Genomic DNA, 27,952 nt, shown 5'->3' on the forward strand with positions numbered 1-27,952 from the left:
GTCCACCCAGCCTCAATGTTAATAATAATATGTTCGACTTGTGATTTTGTGATATGAAATCCAGCATATCTATCTTGTTTGCTGTGTCATAATAAAATAATAATGATGATGGTTGTAAGAGAAGAAGAGACCCCTTGGGTCATTTAGCCCAACCCCCTTCTGCCCTTTTGCCGTGGGGGCCGGATAAATGGCTTCGATGGGCCGCATTCGGCCCCCGGGCCTTAGTTTGGGGACCCCTGTCTCAGAGTGTTGCTTCTTATTTACTGTTCTGATTTTTGAGTTTTTTTTAATACTGGTAGCCAGATTTTGTTCATTTTTATGGTTTCCTCCTTTCTGTTGAAGTTGTCCACATGCTTGTGAATTTCAATGGCTTCTCTGTGTAGTCTGACATGATAGTTTATGGAATAGGATCATGACTTTCCAAGTCAGGAGTACACAATCGAACAGGAACACACACTTTCAAGCCAGGAATAGGACTTTATTATCACTTTTTAGAGGCTGCATGGCCATCTGTGCAGACAGCTTTGGTTGTGTCCTTGTGCCTGGGAACTACAAGGGCAATGTTCCTGGGTTATGCATGTGTGTTCCTCATTGCTTTTATCCTAAAGACACAGGGAAAGTGGATTACAGGGCAAAAACTTTGTCCTGGCAAGATAAACATTGTCATCCACCCAAATGGGCAATTTGGAATTCCCTGAACAGACTGAGAAGCGGAGTGGGCAGATCAAAAGACAACCTGGTAAGATGGCACTACCTGGAGGAATCTTCCACCTTGTGTGACTGTGGAGCTGAACAAACAACTCCTCATATGTGTGCTTGCCCACAATGCCCTACCTCATGCACGGAGGAGGAGTTGTTTAAAGCTACGGACAATGCGATTGCTGTTGTCCACTTTTGGTCCAAAACGACTTAGCTGTTTGTGATTCCTTTATTTTATCACTTTTAAACTTATTTATTATGCAATGCTTTGGACACGAAATAAATAGGACGCAAGCAAAATTTATGGAATAGGATCACGACTTTCCAAATCAGGACTACACAATCAAACAGGAAGACACACTTTCGTGCCAGGAACAGAACTTTATTATGACTTTTTAGAGGCTGCGTGGCCACCCGTGCAGACAGGTTTGGTAGTGGACTTGTGCCTGGGAACTACAGGGCGATGTTCCTGGGTTATGCATGTCTGTTCCTGATCGCTTTTATCCTAAAGGCCTGGGGAAAGTGGATTACAGGGCAAAAACTTTGTCCTGGCAAGAGAAACATCGCCACCCACCCACTGTGGCACACAAAGTTTGGGTCTCATGGCCCCTGAGTCCACCCTTCAGAGCAGAAGAGCAGAAAAGGAAGATGCATGGGGCCACTCTTCCTTGCTTCCATCCTGCTGGGGGCCCCTCCCTTCCAGGAGCATCTCCAGGCTGCGGGTTGTTTTCCTTTGAAAAGGTTCCGTTCTTGCCATGGAGACCGAGGGTTCTGAGAAGCCTCAAGTCAGTTGGCGCTGGCATTGCCTTCCTGAGCACCAAGATGGGCAGAGAGCACTCCAGACAGCTCCCACTGAGGCCAGCCGGGAGTGATGCCTCTGCGCCAGAAGTCCCTCCGCGTGCCCCCCGATGGACGGCCCTGGACTCGTGGTTCAGGGTAAGGACCGCACCCCCCTCCCGCTCCCTTTGGGGCCCCGGGGCCAGCTCTGTTCTGGCACTGAGGGCCCCCTTAATTGCTTCCCTCTGCAGAAGGTCAGGACGAGGCGCTCGCTTCGCCGCGTGAGCCCCGAAAACGTAGCTGTTCCTGTGGATCCTCCAAGGTAAGCCCTGGCCCCCCGTTCCCTTCGGGGTCCCCCCACCCTAAGGGAAGGGAAGGTAAAGGTTTCCCCTGACGTTAGGTCCAGTCATGACCTACTCTGAGGGTTGGTGCTCATCTCCATTTCTCAGCCGAAGAGCCAGCGTTGTCCGTAGACACCTCCAAGGTCATGTGGCCGGCATGACTTCATGGAGCGCCGTTACCTTCCCGCCGGAGCAGTACCTATTGATCTACTCACATTTGCATGTTTTCGAACTGCTAGGTTGGCAGAAGCTGGAGCTAACAGCGGGCGCTCACTCCGCTCCCCGGATTCGAACCTGGGACCTTTCGGTCTGCAAGTTCAGCAGCTCAGTGCTTTAACATACTGAGCCACCGGAGGCTCCATCTTCTATATATATAAAAGAGCGATGGAATCAGGGCACCGGACAAAACAACAAAACTACAGGCTCCCCAACCTCAAAATTTGACAACACAACCCATCATCCACGGCTCTAGGTTGATACAACAAAAAGAAAAGAAAAATGAAGTCCTAATTAGAGGGAAAGGAATAATTGTTTTTATCCAATAGCTGCCAGTTAGAGGGCTAAGCTCCACCCACTTGGTCTCCTAGCAACCCACTCAGCCCAGGGCCTCAGTTTCGCTGTTTAGATTAAATTAGCAATGGTCAGAACATTATAGACTCATCTCTGGTTGCTTGAGAGTTTGTATTAATGCTATGACAGTTGACTCTCATTTAACCGACACCCGAGGGGAAGTGGTTGATGCCGGATAACTGAGAGTTGTCTCTGGTTGCTTGAGAGTTTGTATTAATGCTATGACAGTTGACTCTCATTTAACCGGCACCCGTGGGGAGTGGTCGATGCCAGATAGCTGAGAGTCATCTCTGGTTGCTTGAGAGTTTGTATTAATGCTGACAGTTGACTCTCATTTAACCGGCACCCGTGGGGAGTGGTCGATGCCAGATAACTGAGAGTCGTCTCTGGTTGCTTGAGAGTTTGTATTAATGCTATGACAGTTGACTCTCATTTAACCGGCACCTGTGGGGAGTGGTCGATGCCAGATAACTGAGAGTTGTCTCTGGTTGCTTGAGAGTTTGTATTAATGCTATGACAGTTGACTCTCATTTAACTGACACCCGAGGGGAGTTGTTGATGCCGGATAACTGCGAGTCTTTGGTTGCTTAAGAGTTTGTATTAATGCTATGACAGTTGACTCTCATTTAACCGGCACCCGTGGGGAGTGGTCGATGCCAGATAACAGAGTCGTCTCTGGTTGCTTGAGAGTTTGTATTAATGCTGACAGTCGACTCTCATTTAACCGGCACCCTTGGGGAGTGGTCAATGCCGGATAACTGAGAGTTGTCTCTGGTTGCTTGAGAGTTTGTATTAATGCTATGCCCCATAGTATGCCATCACATGGACTAGACATTAATACTGAAATGCAGCCATGGAAAGCAAAGACCAATGCAGTTCAAACTGAATTATATGGTCAGCATAGACCCATGTAAAGCAGTCCAAGGCCGTTCAAACCGCATTATATAATAATAATAATAATAATAATAATAATAATAATAATAAGGCAGTGTAGACCCATATAACACAACCCAATGAAATGCAGTGCAAGAGCCAACACGGCCAACTTGGTATAGTAGCGGGGTCTGGAGGTGGTTGAATTTGCTATCCAGGAGTTGTACTTCACCCGTATCCAGAGAGCACTGAAGATAGATCTGGACCAAACTTGGCACACAGACTCAACATGCCCAACTGTGAATATTGGGGAAGTTTTGGGGGAAATGACCCAAAATTTTTGGGAAATTGTAGTCCGCCCACATCCTTCATATTATTACTAAATATCATTGCTATTGATTACAGCAGCCTGGGGGAGGCGCCTTCCACTCAGCCCTGTCTTCTGCTGGTCCTTCTTCAACTCCCTGGACAGGAAGGGAGGGGGTTCAATCAGGGCCACCTAGCACCTCCAAACAAAGGATTCCCCAGGGAGGAGGCAGCCAGGCTTTGAAGCTGCAAGGCCATTATATGCTAATCAAGGTGACTAATAACAGCAGGTATACCTGCCACACCGAGACTATTCAGTGTATTCTAGCTCACCAAACTTGGATTACAATAGGAAGAAAACGGCTACACTTTGCAGCTGCAAGGCTATTCACTGCTAATCCACCTGGCCAACAAACAAATCCAAAAAGTCACAGCAACGCAACACGTGGCCGGGCACAGCTAGTTGACTACGAAAAGGCAAATTCCTCCCACCTCAAAATCCCCACCTGCCAAAATTTGCATATCCCTGCTCCCTCCCAGGGGCCCCTCCCTCCTCTCACTCCCCAACCAATCACCTCCCACATGCAAATTCCTGCCACCTCACAATCCCCACCTGCCAAAATTTGCATATCCCTGCTCCCTCCCAGGGGCCCCTCCCTCCTCTCACTCCCCAACCAATCATCTCCCACATGCAAATTCCTGCCACCTCAAAATCCCCACCTGCCAAAATTTGCATATCCCTGCTCCCTCCCAGGGGCCCCTCCCTCCTCTCACTCCCCAACCAATCACCTCCCACATGCAAATTCCTGCCACCTCACAATCCCCACCTGCCAAAATTTGCATATCCCTGCTCCCTCCCAGGGGCCCCTCCCTCCTCTCACTCCCCAACCAATCACCTCCCACATGCAAATTCCTGCCACCTCACAATCCCCACCTGCCAAAATTTGCATATCCCTGCTCCCTCCCAGGGGCCCCTCCCTCCTCTCACTCCCCAACCAATCACCTCCCACATGCAAATTCCTGCTACCTCACAATCCCCACCTGCCAAAATTTGCATATCCCTGCTCCCTCCCAGGGGCCCCTCCCTCCTCTCACTCCCCAACCAATCACCTCCCACATGCAAATTCCTGCCACCTCACAATCCCCAACTGCCAAAATTTGCATATCCCTGCTCCCTCCCAGGGGCCCCTCCCTCCTCTCACTCCCCAACCAATCACCTCCCACATGCAAATTCCTGCCACCTCACAATCCCCACCTGCCAAAATTTGCATATCCCTGCTCCCTCCCAGGGGCCCCTCCCTCCTCTCACTCCCCAGCCAATCACCTCCCACATGCAAATTCCCCCCTACCTCACAATACTCACCTGCCAAAATTAAAGCACTGAGCTGCTGAAGTTGCATACTGAAAGGTCCCAGGTTCAAATCCGGTGGGAAGGTAACGGCGTTCCATGCAGTCATGCCGGCCACATGACCTTGGAGGTGTCTACAGACAACGCCAGCTCTTCAGCTTAGAAATGGAGATGAGCACCAACCCCAGAGTCAGACACGACTGGACTTAACGTCAGGGGAAACCTTTACCTTTACCTAGTCAATGTTTATGTAGTCAATGTTTTCAATACATTGCAATGTTTTGGTGCTAAATTCGTAAATACAGTAATTACTACATAATGTTACCGTGTATTGAACTGCTTTTTCTGTCGATTTGTTGTAAAACATGATGTTTTGGTGCTTAATTTGTAAAATCATAACGTAATTTGACGTTTAAAAGGCTTTTCCTTAATCTCTCCTTATTATCCAACATTTTTGCTTATCCAACCTTCTGCCAGCCCATTTATGTTGGATAAGTGATATAAGGAATGCAATTTTACCACACCATTGCATATAATGTGACATGAGCATCCACAGATTTTGGAATCCATGGAGAGAGCTGTAACCAGTCAACAGTTGATACTGAGGGGGGCTCACTGGATATCAATAAAGCTGTACGTTGGTATTAATAATATATACAGGGAGAGGACAGGAATAAACAGTTTTGTGTGTTGGCAGCATCATACAACACATATGGAAAAAAATTATAAAAAGTATCAAAATGTTTCAACTGACTGTAAAAGTGTGAGGCATGAACCATGTCTTGTACAATGGTGCCTTATGTTCTTGGGGCTCATTCCAGTGGTGGATATGATCAGGGACAAAAAGGTTACTCCAAAAATATCATATTCGATTTATGGCAAGTCTCCTTGAAACTCCCTCCTCAACTCTCTTTGGACTTTACCTTTTCACACTTCCAGTCACATTTTAAAATTATTTTCCTTTGTTCAAAACTTAAATCTGAGGCTGGATCTATACTGCCTATATTCCAGGATCTAATTCCAGATTTTCTTCTTATCCCAGATTATATGGCAGTAGGGACTCATATAATCCAGTTTAAATCAAATACAGTAGAGTCTCACTTATCCAACATAAACGGGCCGGCAGAATGTTGGATAAGCGAATATGTTGGATAATAAGGAGGCATTAAGGAAAAGCCTATTAAACATCAAATTAAGTTATGATTTTACAAATGAAGCACCAAAACATCATGTTATACAACAAATTTGACAGAAAAAGTAGTTCAATATGCAGTAATGCTATGTAGTAATCACTGTATTTATGAATTTAGCACCAAAATATCATGATATATTGAAAACATTGACTACAAAAATGCGTTGGATAAACCAGAACGTTGGATAAGGGAATGTTGGATAAGTGAGACTCTACTGTAATATGGAATCAGATCATGGGATATAGGGCAGTGTAGATTCACCATGAGGCCCCTTCCACACTGCTCCTATATCCCAGGATCTGATAGCAGATTATCTCCTTTGAACTGGATTATATGAGTCCACACTACCAGATAATCTGGAATAAAAAGATAATCTGGGATCAGATCCTGGAATAAAGGCCAGTATAGATCCAGCCTGAGATCCCTTCCACACTGCCCTGTATCCCAAGATCTGATCCCAGATTATCTACTCTGAACTGGATTATATGAATCTAAACTGCCAGATAATCTGGGATAAGAAGATAATCTAGGATCAGATCCTGGGAATTAGGTCATAGATTCAGCCTGGGGCCCCTTCCACACTGCTGCTATATCCTAAGATCTTGATTCCAGATTATCTGCTTTAAACTGGAGTATATGAGTCTACACTGCCAGGTAATCCAGGATAAAATAATCTGGGATCAGATCCTGGGATATAGGGGCAGTGTAGTTCCAGCCTGAGGCCCCTTCCACACTGTCCCTATATCCCAGGATCTTAAACCAGATTATCTTCTTATCCCAGATTATATGGCAGTGGAGACTCATATAATCCAGTTTATATCAGATAATCTGGAATCAGATCCTGGAACATAAGGCAACGTAGAAGGGACTTGATTTCCATTATTAATTCCAATGGGTTTAACATGGGGTGGGGGGGGGTGGGGAAACAAACCTCAATTAAAGTACAGTAGAGTCTCACTTATCCAACACTCGCTTATCCAACATTCTGGATTATCCAACGCATTTTTGTAGTCAATGTTTTCAATAAATCGTGATATTTTGGTGCTAAGTTCGTAAACACAGTAATTACTACATAGCATTATTTCGTATTGAACTACTTTTTCTGTCAAATGATGTTTTGGTGCTTAATCTGTAAAATCATAACCTAATTTGATGTTTAATAGGCTTTTCTTTAATCCCTCCTTATTATCCAACATATCCGATTATCCAACGTTCTGCCAGCCCATTTATGTTGGATAAGTAAGACTCTACTGTATCTGTTTTTAAGTGTGTATACCTTTTTTGGGACACCCTGGTTAGAGCACGTTCAGATGGAAAGTGGGGCTCTTAATACAGGAGGATTAAAGACATAATAATCTATCCACGCTGACATTTCTATGCAGTTTCAAACCAGTATTGTAAGAGGGAAAATGCAGAAAATCCTGGAACAAATTGGAAGCCTGGAAGGGGAGGGATTTGCACCAATTGCAGAGCCTTGATCATTTAAGAAGGTTGCTGGAGTTTTCAGGAGTTTGTAGGAAGCTGTATGTAAAGGATAATCTTAGATTGGGAGGAGGGGAGGGGACTTGATCTCTCCTACATGCAATTGGGATAGAGGGTTCCCGATTCTCCCCGTTTCTCTGATATATATATATATATATATATATATATATATATATATATATATATACACCGTATATACTCGAGTATAGGCCGGGTTTTTCAGCCCTTTTTTAGGACTGCAAAAGCCCCCCTCGGCTTATATTTGAGTTAGGGTCCTGGCCGGCTTATATTCGGGTTGGCTTATACTCGAGAATGTATGGTACATTTATTATTTTACTCTATTATTGTTGTATTTATTATTTTACTCTATTATTGTTGCATTTATTATTTTACCCTATTATTGTTACATTTATTTTGCTCTATTATTGTTGTTACTATTACATTTATTTTAATCTAGTTTTTATTATGATTAATACATTTATTTTTTCACTCTGATCTTCTTATTACTATTACATTCATTATTTTACTGCATTTATTATTTTACTGCATTTATTATTTCACTATTATTATTAAAAGTATACATAAGCGCATTTACTTTGAAGAAGATGAGAATAATGATTTAATCAGAGTTAGATTAAATTAGAGCTTTATGTAAATATTCAAAAACATTTAACCTACGGATGCCTCAATTAATGTAATTTTATTGGTATCTATTTTTATTTTTGAAATTTACCACTCTCGGCTTATACTGGGGTCAATGTTTTCCCAGTTTTTTGTGGTAAAATTAGGTGCCTCGGCTTACATTTGGGTCGGCTTATACTCAAGTATATACTGGTGTATATGTGTATATATATATATATATATACTAGCTGTGCCCGGCCACGCGTTGCTGTGGCAAAGTGGTGGTGGTATTGGGCAAAAATTGTTGTGTAATTTTTATTTGACGTTATTTGTATTTTTTAATTAATTTTATTGCAAGTTATCTTTTTATTTATTATATTTTATTATTTTCTTGTATAATTTTTAGTTTTTTTTGTTATTATGGTATTTTATTGTATTAATTTTTTAGTGTTTTTAATTATTTTTTAGTGTTTTTTATTATTTTTTATTGGGTTGCTAGGAGACCAAGTTGGAGGAGCTTAGCCTTCTAACTGGCAGCAATTGGATAAAAGCAATTATTCCTCTCTCTCTAATTAGACTTTATTTTTCTTTTCTTTTTGTTGTATCAACCTAGAGCCGTGGATGATGGGTTGTGTCGTCAAATTTTGAGGTTGGGGGGGGGGGGCTGTAGTTTTGTTGTTTTGTGGGTCGCCGTGATGCCATCACTCTTTTATATATATAGATATATATACACACACACACACACTAGGTTGGGAACCCAGCGATGCCCGGGTTATTTAAAAAAGCATGATTTGTTTTTGATTGTCAGGTATTCTCAGTTTGGAGTGGGTGAACTACAGTTCCCAGAATCGTAGGTCAATTCTCCCCAAACCCTCCCAGTATTCAAAGTTGGCCATTTTGGGTCTGTGTACCGAGTGTGGTCCAGATCTGTCGTTGGCTGGTCATCGCCTGGCTGCAGTGCTCTCTGGATGGGGGTGAACTGCTACAACTCCCAGATTCCAGGGGCAATTGTCCCAAAACATCTGTCAGTATCCATCACAGGTTATGTTGAGTCTGTGTGCCAAGTTTGATCCAGATCCGTCATTGGCTGGGTTCAGTGCTCTTTGGATGCATGTCAACTACAACTCCCAAAATCAAGGCCCATTCCCACAAACCCCTGCAGTATGTTCAGTTGGTCATGAGACTTCTCTGTGCAAAGTTTAGTTCCGATCCATTGTCGGTGGGGGTCACTGTTTCTCTGGATGCAGGTGAACTATAACTCCCTTTTCCCCAAACTTAAGTAATATGCTCTTTTGGTTATGGGGGCTCTGTGTGCCAAATTTGGTCCTGGTCCATCATCGGAGGGGTTTGAAGTGCTCATTAATTGCAGGTGAACTATAAATCCCAGTACCTACTACTCCCAAATGTCCAGGCCAATTCCCCTCCAAACCGATCAGTATTCAAATCTGGGCATATCAGGTATGCATGGCAATTTTGGCCCATAAGTTTTTCTCATGAGTTTTTCTTGAGCATTTTCAAGTTTTTTTCAAGCTGTTCTGAGTCCCTTTCAGGTTAGAAATATACCGTGTTTCCCCGAAAATAAGACAGTGTCTTATATTAATTTTTGCTCCCAAAGATGCTCTAGGTCTTATTTTCAGGGGATGTCTTATTTTTCCATGAAGAAGAATTCACATTTATTGTTGAACAAAAAAAAATGAACATTTATTATATACTGTACAGTAGTTGTCATCACAAACCAGCATAACCAGACAAACTGTGAATCCTATCAAGAATTTCTTGTTATTACCATTATTTCCATGTACAACACTCTATGGTATGTACATTTACCAATCCTGCATGCTCTGGTGTTCTGTTTGGCAGGCATGCTTCCAAACAAAACCTTTGCTAGGTCTTACTTTCAGGGGAGGCCTTATATTTAGCAATTCAGCAAAACTTCTACTAGGTCTTATTTTCTGGGGATGTCTTATTTTAGGGGAAACAGGGTATGTAGTAAATCAATAAATAATACATTTTCTTGTCCCCTTCCAGTCCTCCGGAGACACAAGGAACGCGCGCGGAGGCGCCCTCTCCCCGGACGCTGATAATTGAAGTGAGGCCAGCGTCCAAGGTAAGGAAGGAGGCCTCTCCCTCCCACGAACCTTTGAGAAATAGTTAAAAACAAGATAGGTTTTGTAGGCTTATTCTTAAGCTGAATTTGTTTTTAAGATGGAACAGTTTAAAGTGTAACTCCAGAGAGAGAGAGAGTGCTAGCGCTTTCATAGAATCATAGAATCATAGAGTTGGAAGAGACCTCATGGGCCATCCAGTCCAACCTCCTGCCAAGAAACAGGAAATCACATTCAAAACACCCCTGACAGATGGCCATCCAGCCTCTGCTTAAAAGTCTCCAAAGAAGGAGCCTCCACCACAGTCTGAGGCAGAGAGTTTCACTGCCGAACAGCTCTTTGGATAGCATAGCTGGATGGCCATCTGTCGGGGGTGCTTTAAATGCAATTTCCTGCTTCTTGGCAGGGGGTTGGACTGGATGGTCCATGAGATCTCTTCCAACTCTATGATTCTATGATTCTAAGCAGTTGACAAAGTGGAGCTTTGGGCAAGTTGGTGTAGTGTGTGCATTCATTCAGTCAGCTGTTGACTTATTATGACTATTATGGGGCCGGGCTATGGCGCAGCTGGCTAGTAACCAGCTGCTATAAATCACTACTGACCGAGAGGTCATGAGTTCGAAGCCCGGGTCGGGTTAAGCCTCCGACCATTAATAGCCCTGGCTTGCTGTTGACCTAAGGAACCCCCAAAGACAGTTGCACCTGTCAATTAGGGAAATTTAGGCACGCTTTATGCGGGAGGCTAATTTACAACACCATAAAACTGCCAGCAAAACACGAGGAAAGGAATGCGGAAGTACAGCCACTACTGGACGGTGAAGCAACAGCTCCCCCTGTGGCCGGAATCGTGAAGCTGGAAAAATGTTAAAAATGCCTCTGAGTCTGTCTAATGTATGTTGTTTGTCTGTTGGCATTGAATGTTTGCCATATATGTGTTCATTGTAATCCGCCCTGAGTCCCCTTCGGGGTGAGAAGGGCGGAATATAAATACTGTAAATAAATAAATAATAAATATTAATTTCATAGGATTTTTTAAGATAAGGCATACTTGGAGGTGTTTTTACCAGTTCCTACTCTGAAATCTAGTGTACAACACTTGATATTTATTGTTTGCTCCCAATCAACGTACTAACCTGGGCTGACCCTGCTTAGTTTTCAAGATCAAGCACAAGCTGGTACCTTTAATATATTTAGGTAGGGACCACTTTTTTATGGACTAATTTCATATCTGATGAAAGCTCTGCACTTGATATTCACGAAGCATTAGTGACATCTATTTATATTCCGCTTTTCTCCCCCAAAGGGACCCAAAGCGGCTTCCAGCTTGTTATAATGCAATTAAATGCAAAATAAAACCAACAACAATCAACAACAAATGCAGTATAAAACCCACAACAATCAATAATAAGCAATTAGTAAAACATAAATAGAATTCTACAGTTGGAAGAGACCTTGTAGGCCATCCAGTCCAATCCCATTCGGCCAAGAAGCAGGAAAATCGCATTCAAAGCACCTCCAACAGATGGCCCTCCAGCCTCTGCTTAAAAGCCTCCAAAGTAGAAGCCTTCATCACACTCCAGGGCAGAGAGTTCCGCTGCTGAACAGCTCTCACAGTGAGGAAGTTCTTTCTAATGTTCAGGTGGAATCCCCTTTCCTGCAGTTTGAAGCCATTGTTCCGCATCCTAGTCTGCAGGGCAGCAGAAAACAAGCTTGCTCCCTCCTCCCTATGATTTCTCCTCACATATTTATACATGGCTATCATGTCTCCTCTCAGCCCTCTCTTCTGCAGGCTAAACATGCCCAGCTCTTTAAGCCGCTCCTCATAGGGCTTTTTCTCCAGACCCTTGATCATTTTACTTGCCCTCTGGACACTTTCCATTTTGTTAACATTTCTCTTCAATTGTGGTGCTCAGAATTGGACACAGTATTCCTTGGTTTGACCAAGGCAGAATGGAGTAGAATAGCATGACTTCCCTGGAATATCAGAATAGCATGACTTCCCTGGATCTAGATACTCCTATTGATACAGGCCAAAATCCCATTGGATTTTTAAGGCACTGCCACAGTGTTGGCTCATGTTTAACTTGTCCACGAGGGCTCCAAGATCCATTTTGTAACAACTGGTACTTGCTCTTATAATTGAAATACACTACCACATTGTACAGACTTTCAGAATGAAAATTGGATTTATTCCAGGGATTGTTATTTTCATCTTAAAAGCTTAAAAAGGATGAAAGTATGTAAAGTCTGTGTTGCAACATCTGTAGAGAATAGTGTAAATGAGGCATGGGCAAACTTTGGCCCTACAGTTGTTTTGGACTTCAACTCCCACAATTCCTAATAGCCGAAACACTTGGAGGGCCAAAGTTTGCCCACACGTGGTGTTGATCTTCAAGTCTTCAAATCTTAGTTCAAGGTAACAAGTCTAGCTGTTTTATACCTTCAGTTTTCCCATCTGTGAAATGGTAATGTGGTCCTCATAAAGGTCGCAAGATAAGCTTCTCACTAAAGGTGATTTGTAGTGTTCCACTCAGCGCCCTCCCAGGCTCCCACAAAACTCCCACTGGCTCCCACAAAACCTCCTAATCCTGGCTCTAAGAATTACAAAAAAAATTAAAACCAGGACAGTAAATAAAGAATAACAATTTGAAAACAGGTGAATTGCAGACAGGAAACAATCAGGGCCAGCTAACTCCTCCCAACAAAATATTCCACCAAGCAGGAATCAGCCAGGGTTCAAAGCTACAAGAAAAGTCCACAACAGTCCCATATACAGTAGCGTCTCACTTATCCAACATAAACTGGCCGGCAGAACGTTGGATAAGTGAATATATTGGATAATAAGGAGGGATTAAGGAAAAGCCTATTACACATCAAATTAGGTTATAATTTTACAAATTAAGCACCAAAATATCATGCTTTACAACAAATGGATAGAAAAAGCATTTCAGTACACGATAATGTTATGTAATAATACTGTATTTACGAATTTAGCACCAAAATATTACGATTTATTGAAAACATTGACTACAAAAATGCGTTGGATAATCCAGAATGTTGGATAAGCGAGTGTTGGATAAGTGAGACTCTACTGTAATTGATTCCACTATCACACAGAATAAAAACATTATTCCTAATACGTATTTAGGTGCTTCATTAGATTAGGTCATTGTGCCTTCAAGCCATTCCTAACCATGCCATCCCCTCCATCAAACTGGTGTCCCATTTTATTTTATTTTATTCTAACTGATCTTATTTTTATCTGATTTATATGTTAACTGAGATTTTATGATTTACTGTATTGTTTTGGTTAAGGTAACTGTTTTGTATAACTGCTGATTTTATTGTGTTTGCATTGCAATGTGTTTTAACTGATTTATTGTTTTGTATTTTGGGCTTCTGACCCATGTAGCCTCCCAAAGTCCCTGCCGGGAGATGGTGGCAGGGTAGAAAAATAAAGTTACTTACTAACTTATGGTAATCCAATCACAGGAGTTGCTTGGCAAGACTTGTTCAAAGAGAGGATGCTGCTGCTTTCCTCTGAGGCTGAGAAAGTGTGACTTACCCAAGGTCACCTAATGTATAAGTATCATCGATGGAGTGTACCTACAGGGAATACATATGAGTGGCTATAAAACACTTGTATACTTCGTCAATGATACTTATACATTAAATTTATTTACTTGAAGAACTTGCTACAGTGGAAAATTAGCTATTTTAGGTTTTCTGTACCTTTGTAAATTACCACCTGAGGAAGACTACACAGTCAAAACTGGTCGTGGATGGTTATAAACTTTGGATTTATTTAAAATTTTGGATTCAAAAAGGATTTACAAACTTGGACATATAGGTTTGAATGCACAGTCTTCTATGTGGAACATGAACTTTGTATCACTGGACTCACAAACCTTGAGTATAAGAGCTAGGCTTTCTATGAACATGTGTATTTGTAACACATTGATGACTGTATATCCTCGAGTATAAGCCGATCCGAATATAAGCCGAGGCACCTATTTTTACCACAAAAAAACTGGGAAAACATTGACTCCAGTATAAGCTGATAGTGGTAAATTTCAGAAATAAAAACAGATACCAATAAAATTACATTAATTGAAGCATCAGTAGGTTAAATGTTTTTGAATATTTACATAAAGCTCTAATTTAAGATAAGATTGTCCAACTCTGATTAAATCATTTTTCTCATCTTCTTCAATGTAAATGTGCTTATGTATCCTTTTAATAATAATAGAGTAAAATAATACATGTCATAATAATAATAAATAATAATACAGGAAAATAATACATGTTGTAATAGAGTAAAATAATAAATATAATAATAATAAGATCAGAGTGAAATAATAACTGTATTAATAATAATAAAAATAGAGTAAAATAAATGTAATAGTAGTAACAATAATAGAGAAAAATAATAAATGTAATAATACCAATAATAATAGAGAAAAATAATAAATGTACCATATATTCCCGAGTATAAGCTGACCCAAATATAAGCCAACCAGGACCCTCACCCGAGTATAAGCCGAGGGGGGCTTTTTCAGTCCTAAAAAAGGGCTGAAAAACTAGGCTTATACTCGAGTATATACAGTATATTGGTTTTAACTGTCATATTTGTTTTGTTTTGGGCTTGGCACCATGTTAGCCGCCCCAAGTCCCTTTGGGGAGATGGTGGCAGGATAGAAAAATAAATTATTATTATTATTATTATTATTATTATTATTATTATTATTATTATTATTATATTCTTCCCTTCTCACCTCGAAGGGGACTCAGGGTGGAGCACAACATATATATAGCAAACATTCAATGCCAGAACATAAAATAAACCATAAAAATACATAAAGACAAAAATAAGTTATCTTCACATTAAAACCATTATTTAAAACCATGCTTTTAACTAATAGTGGTTTTTTATATCCAATGTGTTCCCTGCTTGGGTTTTAATAATGCTGTACTTACTTGGTTTTATCTTGTTTTTAATTATGTTGGTGCTAATCCATGAAATATGTAATATTTGAAGGGCATATCCTGACATTGATATTTGCAGCATTTTAATGTTTTAATGATTTATATAGGGTTTTAATGGCATGTTTTATATTGTATTTGATGGTCTGGCTTTTGTGTATTTGTTTGTTTGTCTTGCATGCGGAAGACCTATGGTCTAAGCATTAAATACATTTGGTATTTGGTATAGCAAATATTCAATGCCAGAACATAAAATAAACCATAAAAATACATAAACACTAAAATCAGTTATCTTTACATTAAAACCATTATTTAAAACCCGGAAGATCTTAATCTCCGCAATGGTTCATAGAGGGAGATGCATTCAGACAAAACACTGCAGAATGATTGAAGCAGAAATCAATATAATGTTAAATCTACAAATAGCAATAGTTAATAGAAATGTACTACTTGCAAGGATAACAGGAGTGAAGAATATAAAAAAAGAAAAATTGGTTGACAAATTCATAGCATGTGCGCAAATTATTTTAGTGAGGGATTGGAAAGGTAAAACAAAATAGACACTGATGAATTGGTATAAGTATATAAATAATATGTTAAATGTGAAAATAACAAATTGCAAATGGAACAATATAAATAAAATTGAAAAGGTTACAATCATTAAGAGGACGTGGGAACCAGTTAGGAATTATTTAGAAAATATGCTAAGATGTGGAGTGGAAAAAATTGGACCGAAATCGATATTTATTTATTTATTTATTTGCCCCATTTATACCCCACCTTTCTCATCCCGAAGGGGACTCAAATGTATTTCAAATGTAACTTCTGTAGTTTACTGTATAAATTGCATGTATAAGGAGGGGAGGGTGGGAGTGGGATAAAACAATAAAATAACAATAGAAAAGACTAAAGGGTGGGCCTTGGACTATTATTTGAATTTGCATGATTTTAATTGATGTTTTAATTGTTTCAATTTTAATTGTACAGTAGAGTCTCACTTATCCAACATAAACGGGCCGGCAGAACGTTGGATAAGCGAATATGTTGGATAATAAGAAGAGATTAAGGAAAAGCCTATTAAACATCAAATTAGGTTATGATTTTACAAATTAAGCACCAAAACATCATGTTATACAACAAATTTGACAGAAAAAGTAGTTCAATACACAGTAATGTTATGCTGTATTTACTGTATTTACGAATTTAGCACCAAAATATCACGATATATTGAAAACATTGACTACAAAAATGCGTTGGATAATCCAGAACGTTGGATAAGCGAGTGTTGGATAAGTGAGACTCTACTGTAATTGTTTATTTTGGAATTGTGTGTTGTTAACATCGAATTGTTGCCTGTTGAGTCCTTTTCAGGATGAGAAGGGCAGGGTACAAATATGGGAAATAAATAGAAGGAGCCCCAAGGGCCATCCAGTCCAACCCCTTCTGCCAGACAGGAAGGCCCACCCAATCCCTCCTAACAGATGTCCATCCCTTTTGACACATCCAACCTCTGCCTAGAAGCCTCCAGAGAAGAAAACTCCCACACACTTTCTTTGAAAATCTCACAATCTTGGTGAATGAAGGGGATGCTGTGGGTGCAGCACATCTTGATTTCAGGAAGGCCTTTGGGAAGGTTCCCCAAGACACACAGAAGCCAGTAGAATGTGGGCGAGACAGTGCTCCTGTCAGGTAGATCAGGAATTGTTTCACAGGCCGAAGCCAGAGGATGCTTCTGTCCAGTGGCTCCTCTTTCTTCATCCTGGAGAGAAGGGACCAGTGGGGCACCATCAAGAGGGTCCTGTCCTTGGCCTTTAAGGCTATGCATCGTCTTCAGTGAGGACTTGGATGATGGAATCCATGTGAAAAGGACTTAGGAGTTTTAATAGACCGCAAACTGAACACGAGTCAAGGGTGTGATGCAGCAGCTTAAAAAGCCCATGCGATTCTAGGTTGCATCAATAGAAGCATAGTGTTGAGATGGAGGGAAGTCCTAGTCCTAACATGCTATGCTAGATATATATATATATATATAATATATATATATATATATATATATATATATATATATAGAGAGAGAGAGAGAGAGAGAGAGAGAGAGAGAGAGTGAGTAAAGGTAAAGGTTTTCCCCTGACGTTAAGTCCAGTCATGTCTGACTCTGGGGGTTGGTGCTCATCTCTATTTCTAAGGCGAAGAGCCGGCGTTGTCAATAGACACCTCCAGGGTCATGTGGCCGGCATGACTGCATGGAGCACCGTTACCTTCCCGCGGGAGCGGTACCTATTGATCTACTCACATAGGCATGTTTTCGAACTGCTAGGTTGGCAGGAGCTGGAGCTAACAGCGGCCGCTCACGCCGCTCCCGGGGCTTGAACCTGGGACCTTTCGGTCTCCAGCTCAGTGCTTTTACACACTCTGCCACCGGGGCTCCTATATATATATATATATATATATACATACACACACACACACAATATAATTTAAAATAATATATAATAATTATAACATATTGTATATACATATAATATTCATAATATTATATTGTAATACGATATAATACTAATAATACAATATAATAATATTAATTATATATTATATTTTACATGTAATATTACTAATAATATTACAATATATAGATAGAGTACAATATAGTAATTTATTGCCAGTATTGTACTATGCTAATAATATAATATTGTATGTAAATTTAATTTGTAAGCCGCTCTGAGTCCCCTTCGGGGTGAGAAGGGCGGCATATAAATGTAGCAAATAAATAAATAAATAAATAATACAGTAGAGTCTCACTTATCCAACATAAACGGGCTGGCAGAACGTTGGATAAACGAATATATTGGATAATAAGGAGGGGTTAAGGAAAAGCCTTTTAAACATCAAATTAGGTTATGATTTTACAAATTAAGCACCAAAACATCATGTTAAACAACAAATTTGACAGAAAAAGTAGTTCAATATGCAGTAATGCTATGTAGTAATTACTGTATTTACGAATTTAGCACCAAAATATCACGATGTATTGAAAACATTGACTACAAAAATGCGTTGGATAATCCAGAACATTGGATAAATGAGACTCTACTGTAGTCTCACTTTGCTTTGCTTTGCTCAGACTTCTTCACTTGGAATAACCCTGTGTCCAGTTCTGAGCAAAGCAATTGAAGAAGGCTGTTGACAAATCCTAGCAGCCTCTGGCAGTGTAGTCAATGGGGAAGAATGCTGGGGGTGACAGTCCAAACTTTACTGGGGATTCCAGTTCTTAGAAACAGAGGGGGGTGGAAAGAGGGAGATTGACGCAGAGAAGCCCTTCTTTGGTGGAACCTTGAGTTTCCCTTTCTTTCTTTGCAGTTTCTGGGGAGAGAGAAGCTCCCCTGGGAGGCTAGCAGCCTTCAGGCGGAGCGTAAGAACCAGACCTCAGAGAGTGCAGAGAGGTACCTCCTATTCATGTTTTGGGGGGAAGGCCAGGCTGGGGGTTGGGGTTTTTGGGGCCCAGAGATCTGGAGGGGGGCATCCCAGGACGCCGCCTTCTTCCCAGGGGCTGGCAAGGGCCTTGGGATGGGGCTGGCCTTGGGAATGGAAGGGAGAAGGCGGCCAGGGATCTCAAACTCTTCTTCTTTCCCTTGTCCTTCTAGCAGCTTCCTCTCGGAGCAAATCCTGACTTCACCAAAGGACAAACAACCCATAGAGTTGGTGAGTGAAAGAAGGGGGCTGGAAAGGGAAGAGCTTGCCTTTCTCCTTCCTTCGGGAGATGGGTTCTTGCTCAGAGCATCCACTTCTCTCTTCTTTCTCCTCAACAGGGTTCAAAGGAAGTTGGGATCCCTTCGGAGGTCCTGGAGGAGGGGGCGGCCCGGGCCCTCGATACAGAGAGGTAGGTCCTTCCCATGGCAGGCGGAGGTCCCCTCTACCCCCCAAGTGAGGCCAAGGGGGCCTCGCATGCAGCCCTATTCCAGGGGGTTTGGTGGGCTCCAACTGAGAGATAGGAGAGAACTTCTTCTGACCTTGCTTTCTTGTCTCTCTCCTTGCAGTGTCCATGAGCCCCCTCTGAAGACATCGACGGTAAGAGAGGGAAGAGGGTGATCAAAACGGGGGGGGGGGGGCTGCTTCCTCTCCATCCCCACACCTCTTTTCCTCTCCCCACCACACCTTTTATTGTGGTAATCTCTGAGCCGTTAGACTCAATTTATCCCTCTCTGGGGGAGATTCCACCAAAAGTGTAGCAGAGTAGCAAAAGCAGACTTTCAAAAACAGCAGATACTTACACGCGGTGAGCAAAGAGAAGCCTTTTTCTGTTAGGATGGCTATCGATTGCAGAGGCTCAGTAAAAGTTCAAAAAACATTTATTCAGGTAAAAAGAATTCCATTGTAGATAGAAAGGTTTGGGAGCTGTCTAGCTTTCTAGACTAGTTTCTAAGGAAAAATAAGAAAGGAAAAATAACAAACATCTAGATAGTCACATCTTGCCTAGAGGGACAGCAAGATGCTGCTATTAGCTTGAAGAACAAAGAGAGAAGAAACTGAACCAAAATGGTTCCGAACTCATGGTCCAGTTTATTGGGGCCATAAAACACTCTGACCAATGAGAAGTTAGTGTCCCTGAAGATTCACATTTCTACTAACATCAAAGTAAGGGATGTGAGGTAAACAGGATAGAAAGAGGGGAAACACAGTAGAGCCTATCTGGGCATGCTTTGGAAACAGGGAAAGGATTCCCTCAATCTAGTCCTATCATCTATCTGACTACATCTAGACTTGAGTGGTCCAGGGTGATTCCCAACTCCTACTCTAGTCTTCCTCCCCTGGGCTGTCTTCCCATTCCTTCCCTTTTGGCCCACACCCATGAGGGAAGGGGGCAGCCCCAATTTCACTCCTCTTCTCCCTTGTCTTTTACAGGACTCCGAAGCGGCAACGCTGGCTGACATCCCCAGCCTGGAGGATGAGGTGTGGGACCCTCTCCCCAGTACAAGCAGGTGCGTTGCCCTTCGCCAGGAGGGGTGACCATTGCCCCCCTTCTTGTCTTACCAGGTCTCACCTCTTGTGCCTCTCTTCCAGCTCCGTAGGACCCGGCGAAGATGAAGATCCTGCCCTGCACCCGAGGAGATGGTCCTCCCTGGACCCAGAACAGGTAAAGCTTAGAGTTCCTCCTGGCGAGGCCTGCAGCCACCACCAAGGAGGCATCGCCCAACGCCTTTCTCAGGATGCCCCATCGACCTTCTAGATGGCAGGTTTGTCGAGAGATGTCCAGCCTTCAGGTAGGCTGTTCTTCTCAACTCCTGCCATTCCCCAGTGGTCTCTTTGGCCACTGGAAAGGTATGTAGGGACCCCAATGCCCAGTTCCTTCCAGCAAGCATCACACACGCATTCACCTGCCACTGCTCTCCCTGCACTTTTGGCCCAGGAGCCTTTCCATGGCTGCCAGGTGCCATTGTTTCTCTTCTTCTTTTTTCTTCACAGGCAAAACAACACCTACACCATCTTTGCCTGCTGGTCTGCAGTTCCTCCTCTGCAGAGGTCACGCAGGCAGTGGATTACGTGGCCCGAAAACATCTAAAGATGGCCACGGACCACTTTCTGGAGTCCGGCGGGAGGTAAGGGAGCTGGGCCTGGGGGTGCCACTCCCCTATTCCCAGGGGGCCCTGAGCGGTCTCCCCATAGGGTTGGAGCCAAGGCTGACCCTGACCTTGGCTCCCTCTTCCCTTTCTTCATTCACAGGGCATGTGGTGAATTAGTAAGCGCCGTACTCAATTCACCATATTGTTGCCTGGAAGCGGCGCTGGACCTGTTCCTGGCCAAGGTAAAGGAGGGACCTTGGCTGGCCCAGGAGGGCGAGGAACAGGGCAGCCCTACTTTTGATGCGGTTACGGTAAGGACCTCCCCACCTGCACCCTGTTTTTAGGGGGCTGGGGAAGGAGAACGGGGCCCCCTCTTTCTTGACCTTTCCTTGCATTTGAGCCTCCTTCTTTCTCTCCACAGGCAAGAGCGACGCGGGCCATCGGCGGGATCGTCAGACACATCAGGGACAGCACGCGCCTGGAGGGGTGGTTCCTGGAGCTTCTGCTCGCCTTGGTGACCAACTTCATCGAGGTCACAAGGCCTGGGTTGGAGGCACCCAGCAGGAACCGGAGCAACAGCTACGTTCCTCCAGAGTAAGGAGAGGGTGGGGAGGAAGGGTCTGCGGGACTCCCAGCCCTTTTGGGGGGCTGAAGGGGGACTCAGACCCTTCACTAGTAAGTAAGCCTTTTTCTTTCTTTCTTTTTCAGAGAACTGGCGAATATCATCATCGTGCTAGTGAAGAGGGTGGCACCGAAGTCCTTCAACAGGACCTCCGAGTGGATGCTAGAAGACGACCCAAGCATCTGCCCCGAGGGGATAGCCCTCCAGTTGCGGTAAGGAGCTAAGGGCTGATGGAGGTTCAGGGAGGAAGCCCAGCTTGTTCTCTCTGGCTGGGTTCCCTCACAGGGGTCTTTCTTGTCTTCCAGGAGCCTCCTCAAGTCCTCCTCCTCCCTAGTCCAGCACCTGCATTCCATCTGGGAGAAAGAAGCGCCGCTGGAGCATTCGGCCGGCGTGGTGGCCTTCTACGTCCAGGTGAGAAGGGTTGTTCAGCCAGGGTTATGGGTTGGAAGGGGCCTTAGGGCAAGGCTGGGGAGACAAGGAGAGGAGAGGCAGTGCTTCCCTTCCTAGCTCCAGCCCTTCATGCTTCTCTTCTTGTCTTTCAGCTGCTGAAGATCGGCCAGCGCCCACACTCCTCGGAGAAGACCTGGGCACTGCTGACGGCCTGGCTTCAACATCATAGCCTGGCCGTCCAACATCAGAGCAGGCAGGGCCTTCTCCTGCTCTGCGAGACATACTGGGAGGTAAGCCAGGCAGAGCCCAGGCTCTACGCACCAGAGATGCTCTTGTGATCATAGGAAGGACCTTCCCCAAACAAGGGGGAAGGCCTATGGTCGGGAGTTCTCTGCATTGAATGTATCCTCCTTTCTCTCTCTTTTCAGACCATGGGCCTTCAGGAACTCCTAGACGGCATCATCGGCGGAATGCAATCACCGCACACTAACATCGCCATGGAGTTCCTGAACCTGGCTGGCCAGCTGGAGCCCCTGCTGCATATTGAAGACCGGGCCCTTGCGAAGGTTCACCTAACTGCCACATGCCGCCGCCTCTTCCACCATGTGAGTCTTAACCCCTGGGCCTTTTTGGGGAGGGCGCTGGCTCCCCCCTCTCCCCAAGCCCTGAGAAGGGGCTTCATGCGAAGAAACAGGGAGTATAGGGTCTCCTTTTCCTTCTCCCTTTTAGGAGGCGGCCAACATCCGAACGGCAGCCCTCGAATGCTTCCGGCATTTCATCTGGCGCCCGGGACATCCTCTTCAGGAGCGTCAAACCATCAGTGACCTCCTGGTGGTGCTGATGCATGTGGAGGATGAGGATGAGGAGGTGGCCAAGGTAGGCGGGAGGGAGGCCCAGTGCTGGGGCTCAGGAGGGAGGGAAGGTAGGAAGGAAAGTGGAACTGACTCAGCTTTCTTCTTTTCTTTGCAGACTGCGAGGGAGACCCTCAGGGAGGTGGCGGACGTCCTGAATTGGCACCTGAAGGACAGCGTTCTGGCGGAGGACACCTTCAGCTTGCAGGAGCTGCTGCATAAGATCTCCAAGCGCCTGGTGAGTGCCCACCCTGAGGCATGGGAGTCAAGGGTCCTTATGCCCGGTGGGCAGAAGGAGCCCCCTTTTTGACCCCTGTCTCTTCTCTAGATCCATCATTGCCGCCCCAGGAAAGAGTTGGAGGAACAGGTGTATGGCTGCCTCCGTATCTTTAAAAGCCAACGTCCATCGGCTAGAAAGGTGGCAGCCATGTTAGTCGGTAAGGAACTGGGAGGGTCTTGGCCCCCTTTGTGCCCACTCCTGGCCTCCAGATCCGCCTTTGGGGCAGCAGGAGGGGCCTCTTCCCCCCTTCTGGGGATCCTGAGCCTCTTTGGGGAGAACAAAGTTCAGGTTCCCCTTCCTCCCCCTGGGCCCTCTGGGTCTTCCCCTTCCTTGGGTCTAGTGTGGGGGTCTTTGCTCATGGAAGTGGTCCCTCTCTTCTCTCCAGGCCACATTCTGCACAAGAACTACAAGATGTGTGCCGACAGGAACCTCTACACCTACCACGCCTGTAAGTGGGGCCTGAGAGGCGCTGGGCCTTGGGGAGAGAGCCTCCCGGGGGGTCCATGGGCCACCCCTCACCTGCTAACCTGCCTTTCCTCCTCCTTTCCTCTCTTCCTTCCAGGGCTGATCAACCTCCTTGAAGACCATGACCCTGAAGTCAGGCGAGTTGGCAGGGAGACTAAGACCATCCTTGCCAGGGTCACTGCCCTACACCACCGACACGGGCTGCGGGCTGCTCTTCGGCGCTTGGCGGCTCCCTGCAGGCGGGAGAGGTACCCCCCAGAGTACGCCAAGAGGCCACCCGCCTGATGGACTGGTAAGAGAGGGAGGGAGGAAAAGAAGGAGGAGGGAGGAAGGGAGGGGGAAGAGGAAATGGAGGAAGGAGGGAAAAGAGGAAGCAATGGGGAAGGGAGGGAGGAGGTAAGAAGGGTTGTAGGAGGAATAGAGGGAGAGAAGGAAGGGAGGATGGAGAAAGGAAGGAGGGAGTGAGGGAGGAAATGGGGAGAGGGAGGGAGGGTGGAAAAAAGAGAGAAGGAAGGAAGGAGGGAGAAAGGGAAGGAGGGAGGGTTAGTGGGACTGATGGAAGGAAGGGAGGGAGGAAGGAAGGGAGGAAGGAAGGAAGGAAGGATGGAAGGAAGGAAAGGAAAGAAAGAAAGAAAGCAAGAAGGAAAGAAAGGAAGGAAGGAAGGAAGGAAGGAAGGAAGGAAGGAAGGAAGAAAGAAAGAGAAAGAAGGAAAGGAGGAAGGAAGGAAAGGAGGAAAGAAAGAAAAGGAAAGAAAGAAGGAAGGAAAGAAGGAAGGAAAAAAGAAGAAAAAAGAAGGAAGGAAAGAAAAAAGAATGAAGGAAAGAAAGGAAGAAAGAAAGAAAGAAAAAAGAATGAAGGAAAGGAAAGAAGGAAGGAAGGAAGGAAGGAAGAGAAAGAAGGAAAGGAGGAAGGAAAGGAGGAAAGAAAGAAAGAAAGAAAAGGAAAGAAAGAAGGAAAGAAAGAAGGAAGAAAAAAGAAGAAAAAAGAAGGAAGGAAAGAAAAAAGAATGAAGGAAAGAAAAGGAAAGAAAGAAGGAAGGAAAGAAGGAAGGAAAAAAGAAGAAAAGAAGAAGGAAAGAAAGAAAAAAGAATGAAGGAAAGAAAGAAAGGAAGAAAGAAAGCAAGAAAGAAAGAAAGAAAGAGAAAGAAGGAAAGGAGGAAAGAAAGAAAGAAAGAAAGAAAGAAAGAAAGAAAGAAAGAAAGAAAAGAAAGAAAGAAAAGAAAGAAGGAAGGAAGGAAGGAAGGAAGGAAAAAAAGAAAAAAAAAGAAGGAAAGAAAGAAAAAAGAATGAAGGAAAGGAAGGAAGGAAGGAAGGAAGGAAGGAAGGAAGGAAGGAAGGAAGGAAGGAAGAAAAAGAAAGAAGGAAAGGAGGAAGGAAGGAAGGAAGGAAAGGAAGAAAGAAAGAAAGAAAGAAAGAAAGAAAGAAAGAAAGAAAGAAGGAAAGAAGGAAGGAAAGAAAAAAAGAACGAAGGAAAGAAGGAAAGGAAAGAAAAGAAAAGAAAGAAAAGAAGGAAAGGAAAGGAAGGAAGGAAGGAAGGAAAGGAAGGAAAGGAAAGAAAGAAAAGGAAAGGAAGGAAGGAAAGAAAGAAAGGAAAGGAAAGGAAAGAAAGAAAAGAAGGAAAGGAAAGGAAAGGAAAGGAAAGGAAAGGAAGGAAGGAAGGAAGGAAGGAAGGAAGGAAGGAAGGAAGGAAGGAAGGAAGGAAAGGAAAGGAAGAAAAGAAGGAAAGGAAGAAAAGAAGGAAAGGAAGGAAGGAAAGGAAGAAAGGAGAGGAAAGGAAAGGAAAGGAAAGGAAGAAAGGAGCTCAGTCAACAGTATTAGGTCTGATCTGCCTGGAGTGTAGAGACTCCAAGCGCACACGGAAACACAGGCAGCGGAGACTCTTAGGGCAGAGAGGAGAGAAGAGAAGAGAGGGGAGAAGAGAAGAGAGGGGAGCAGGGGAGCCAAGGGAGGTGCGCCTTGGGGTCTCCTTCAGCTGAGGCCCAAAGAGAGGCACCAGTAGAAGGAGACCCAAGCCCTGCTTTCTCTCCCTTTTGCAGGAACACCACGATCCCACGAGCGCCCGCCCGGAACACCTCCGCTCCAGCTGTGCCGCATCACCAAAGGGAAGTAGCGTTCAGGAGGTGGGAGTCTGCCCAGCCCTGGCCCAGGGAAGCCCTGCCCCCCCCCCCCCCACACACACACACAGAGAAGCCCCGCTCCCATTCTGGGCCCCATTGTCACCCTGGGGCCCTTGGGAGCAGAGCAGAGCAGAGCAGAGCAGAGCAGAGCAGAGAAGGAAGACCACCTAGGCCCCTCTGCTGTGCTCTGTTCTGTTCTTTTCTGTGTGGGATTTGGGGGCCTGGAGGGGAGGGGCCACCACCTGCACCCTGGGCCTTCCTCTTCCACCTGGGCTGGGCCCCTGCCTCCTTTGACCTACGCCCCCTCCCTGACCCCTCCCTCTCGGCCTGGGATGCCACCACCGCCCCCTCCCTCCCTCCCTTCTCCAAGGTGGCATCCCACCAAGGGCGCTTCTCCCTCCCTCTTGCCCACCCAGATGTGCCACCCCTCCTCCCCTCCCTCCTCCTTCCCCCCCAAACAACCCCATTGCCCCCTCCTCTGTCCCCACCCCATCCAAAGGGTCAAGGGGAGGGGCAGGGGGTCTCAGCCCCTCCATCTGTCCAGGCATCTCGGGAGGCTCAGCTCCATTTGGGGAAAGGTGGCCATTTCTCCATCCATGGTGCTGTGTCTCCCGATGGGCTGAGATCCCCCTTGGGTTCCCCTTGCCCCCCCCCCCCCGGCCTCTCTGCTCACCTGGATTCACCCGGAAGGAGGCCTGGCTGCTGGGAGCCAATAAGGAGGAGGAGGAGGGGTGGCGGACTCTATTGACACCACTCTGCGCTTCTTGCAGGGCCACTCCAGATGGATGAAGAAAGGGACAGTGACCTTCGTGGGAACACCGAGGGACACACCATCAAAGGACCCTGGTCATCGAGGGACATGCCATCAAGGGACCCGGGCCCTGACCTTCGAGGGACCTTGACCACCGAGGGACAGTTGACATCAAAGGACCCTGGTCATCGAGGGACGTAACAACAAGGGTGCCGGGCCCTGACCTTCGAGGGACCGTGACCATCGAGGGACACGTAACATCCATGGACCCTGACTGGCGCCTGCAGGAAGAAGACAGAAGACAGGACTTCTTTATTTGTTTTATTGTTAAATTTTAAAATGTGTATGTACTTTTTTAAAAATGTGTATGTGCTGTTTTTAAAATGTGTATGTTTTTAATATATTTATTATTGTCTTGTGTGGGAGAGGATTCCACTCCCCTGTGAAAGCGCCGCTCTTCCCCTTTGGCTTCTAGGGCTGCCTCCTGTGAATCCAGGGCTGGCCGTGGAGGGAGGGAGGCCCAGGCCTCTCTTGCAGCGGAGGGTTCCCAAGGCCCTCCTCCCTCCTCTGCAAACCCCAGGACTCACAGCCCTGAGGGGAAGAGCCGCCCTTGAGCAGCTCAGTGAAAGAAACCCCCCACTCTCGGTTTATTGTAATTTAAAATTATATCATTATATTATTTAATGTAGAATTAGAATAAATGTAATACTTTATTTTTAATTTAGCATTTTCCATATTATTTAATGTGTAATTAGAATAAATATAGCCTTTTCCTTTTAATTTAGCATTTTCCATATTATTTAATGTGTTATTAGAATAAATATAACCTTTTCCTTTTAATTTAGCATTTTCCATGAATTCCTTTGGGGAGGGAGACCCAAACTCAGGCCCCATCAACACTGACCCTTTCATGCAGGTTGAACTGCGTATGAGGCTGGGTTTATACTGCCTTCTATCCCAGGACCTGATCCCAGATTGTCTGCTTATTATGAGTCTGGGAAAAACAGATAGTCTGGGATCAGATCCTTGGATATATAGGGCAGTATAGATCCAACCTGAATATATTATACAGTTCAAACTGCATGAAATGACAGTGTAGATAAGGCTGTCGGCCCCATCTAAACTGCCATATAATCCTGCTTCAGAATGCATATTAACTGTATTTCAAAATGGATTATATGGCAGTTTAGACAAGGCCTAAGAAGAAGAAGTTAGAGAAGATGATAGTACTAAAGTGTAGGGGAGATCGACACTGTCCTATTTCACAGGATCTGATCCCAGATTATCTGCTTTAAACTGGATTATTTGAGTCTACACTGCCAAATAATCTGGGATCAGATCCTGGGGTAAGGGGCAGTGTGGAAGGGAATGTAGTTGGTGCAAATATAGTCCTGGGCTTACAGTGGGGGAAGGCCTAGGCTTCTCTGGCGGAGGGTTCCCAAGGCCCTCCTCCCTCCACTGCAAATCCTAGGACTTTCAGCTCAGCGTTGGAGAAGAACTGCCCTTGAACCGAACGATGAGAGTATCCCTTATGCTCTGTTTTTTGTAGTTTACCTTCTATGATTGTATCGTATAATGTTGTAGTATTTAATAGAATAAATGTACTGCTTTATTTTTAA

At 44.6% G+C, this 27,952-nt stretch overlaps 1 protein-coding gene across 2 annotated transcripts; it reads left to right on the forward strand.

The window, feature by feature from the left end:
- Positions 1-988: 988 nt before the first annotated feature.
- On the forward strand, positions 989-27,952 carry LOC134298211 (uncharacterized). Of its 2 annotated transcripts, none has more exons than XM_062977636.1 (23): positions 989-1,635; positions 1,728-1,798; positions 10,239-10,317; positions 18,656-18,738; positions 18,940-18,997; positions 19,105-19,175; positions 19,333-19,363; positions 20,198-20,274; positions 20,357-20,429; positions 20,759-20,892; positions 21,017-21,167; positions 21,278-21,450; positions 21,565-21,690; positions 21,784-21,889; positions 22,021-22,158; positions 22,297-22,473; positions 22,598-22,744; positions 22,838-22,957; positions 23,048-23,156; positions 23,385-23,447; positions 23,562-23,756; positions 25,502-26,775; positions 26,930-27,952. In XM_062977636.1, the coding sequence occupies exons 1-21, from the start codon at positions 1,180-1,182 to the stop codon at positions 23,747-23,749; spliced, it is 2,631 nt and encodes an 876-aa protein (XP_062833706.1). In that variant the 5' UTR covers positions 989-1,179; the 3' UTR covers positions 23,750-23,756; positions 25,502-26,775; positions 26,930-27,952. The 2 variants fall into 2 exon arrangements, with proteins under 2 accessions (XP_062833706.1, XP_062833707.1); XM_062977637.1 differs by having other exon boundaries at positions 18,943-18,997.

This window comes from Anolis carolinensis, chromosome 4 (genome assembly GCF_035594765.1).
Source record: "Anolis carolinensis isolate JA03-04 chromosome 4, rAnoCar3.1.pri, whole genome shotgun sequence".
Lineage (NCBI taxonomy): Eukaryota > Metazoa > Chordata > Lepidosauria > Squamata > Dactyloidae > Anolis > Anolis carolinensis.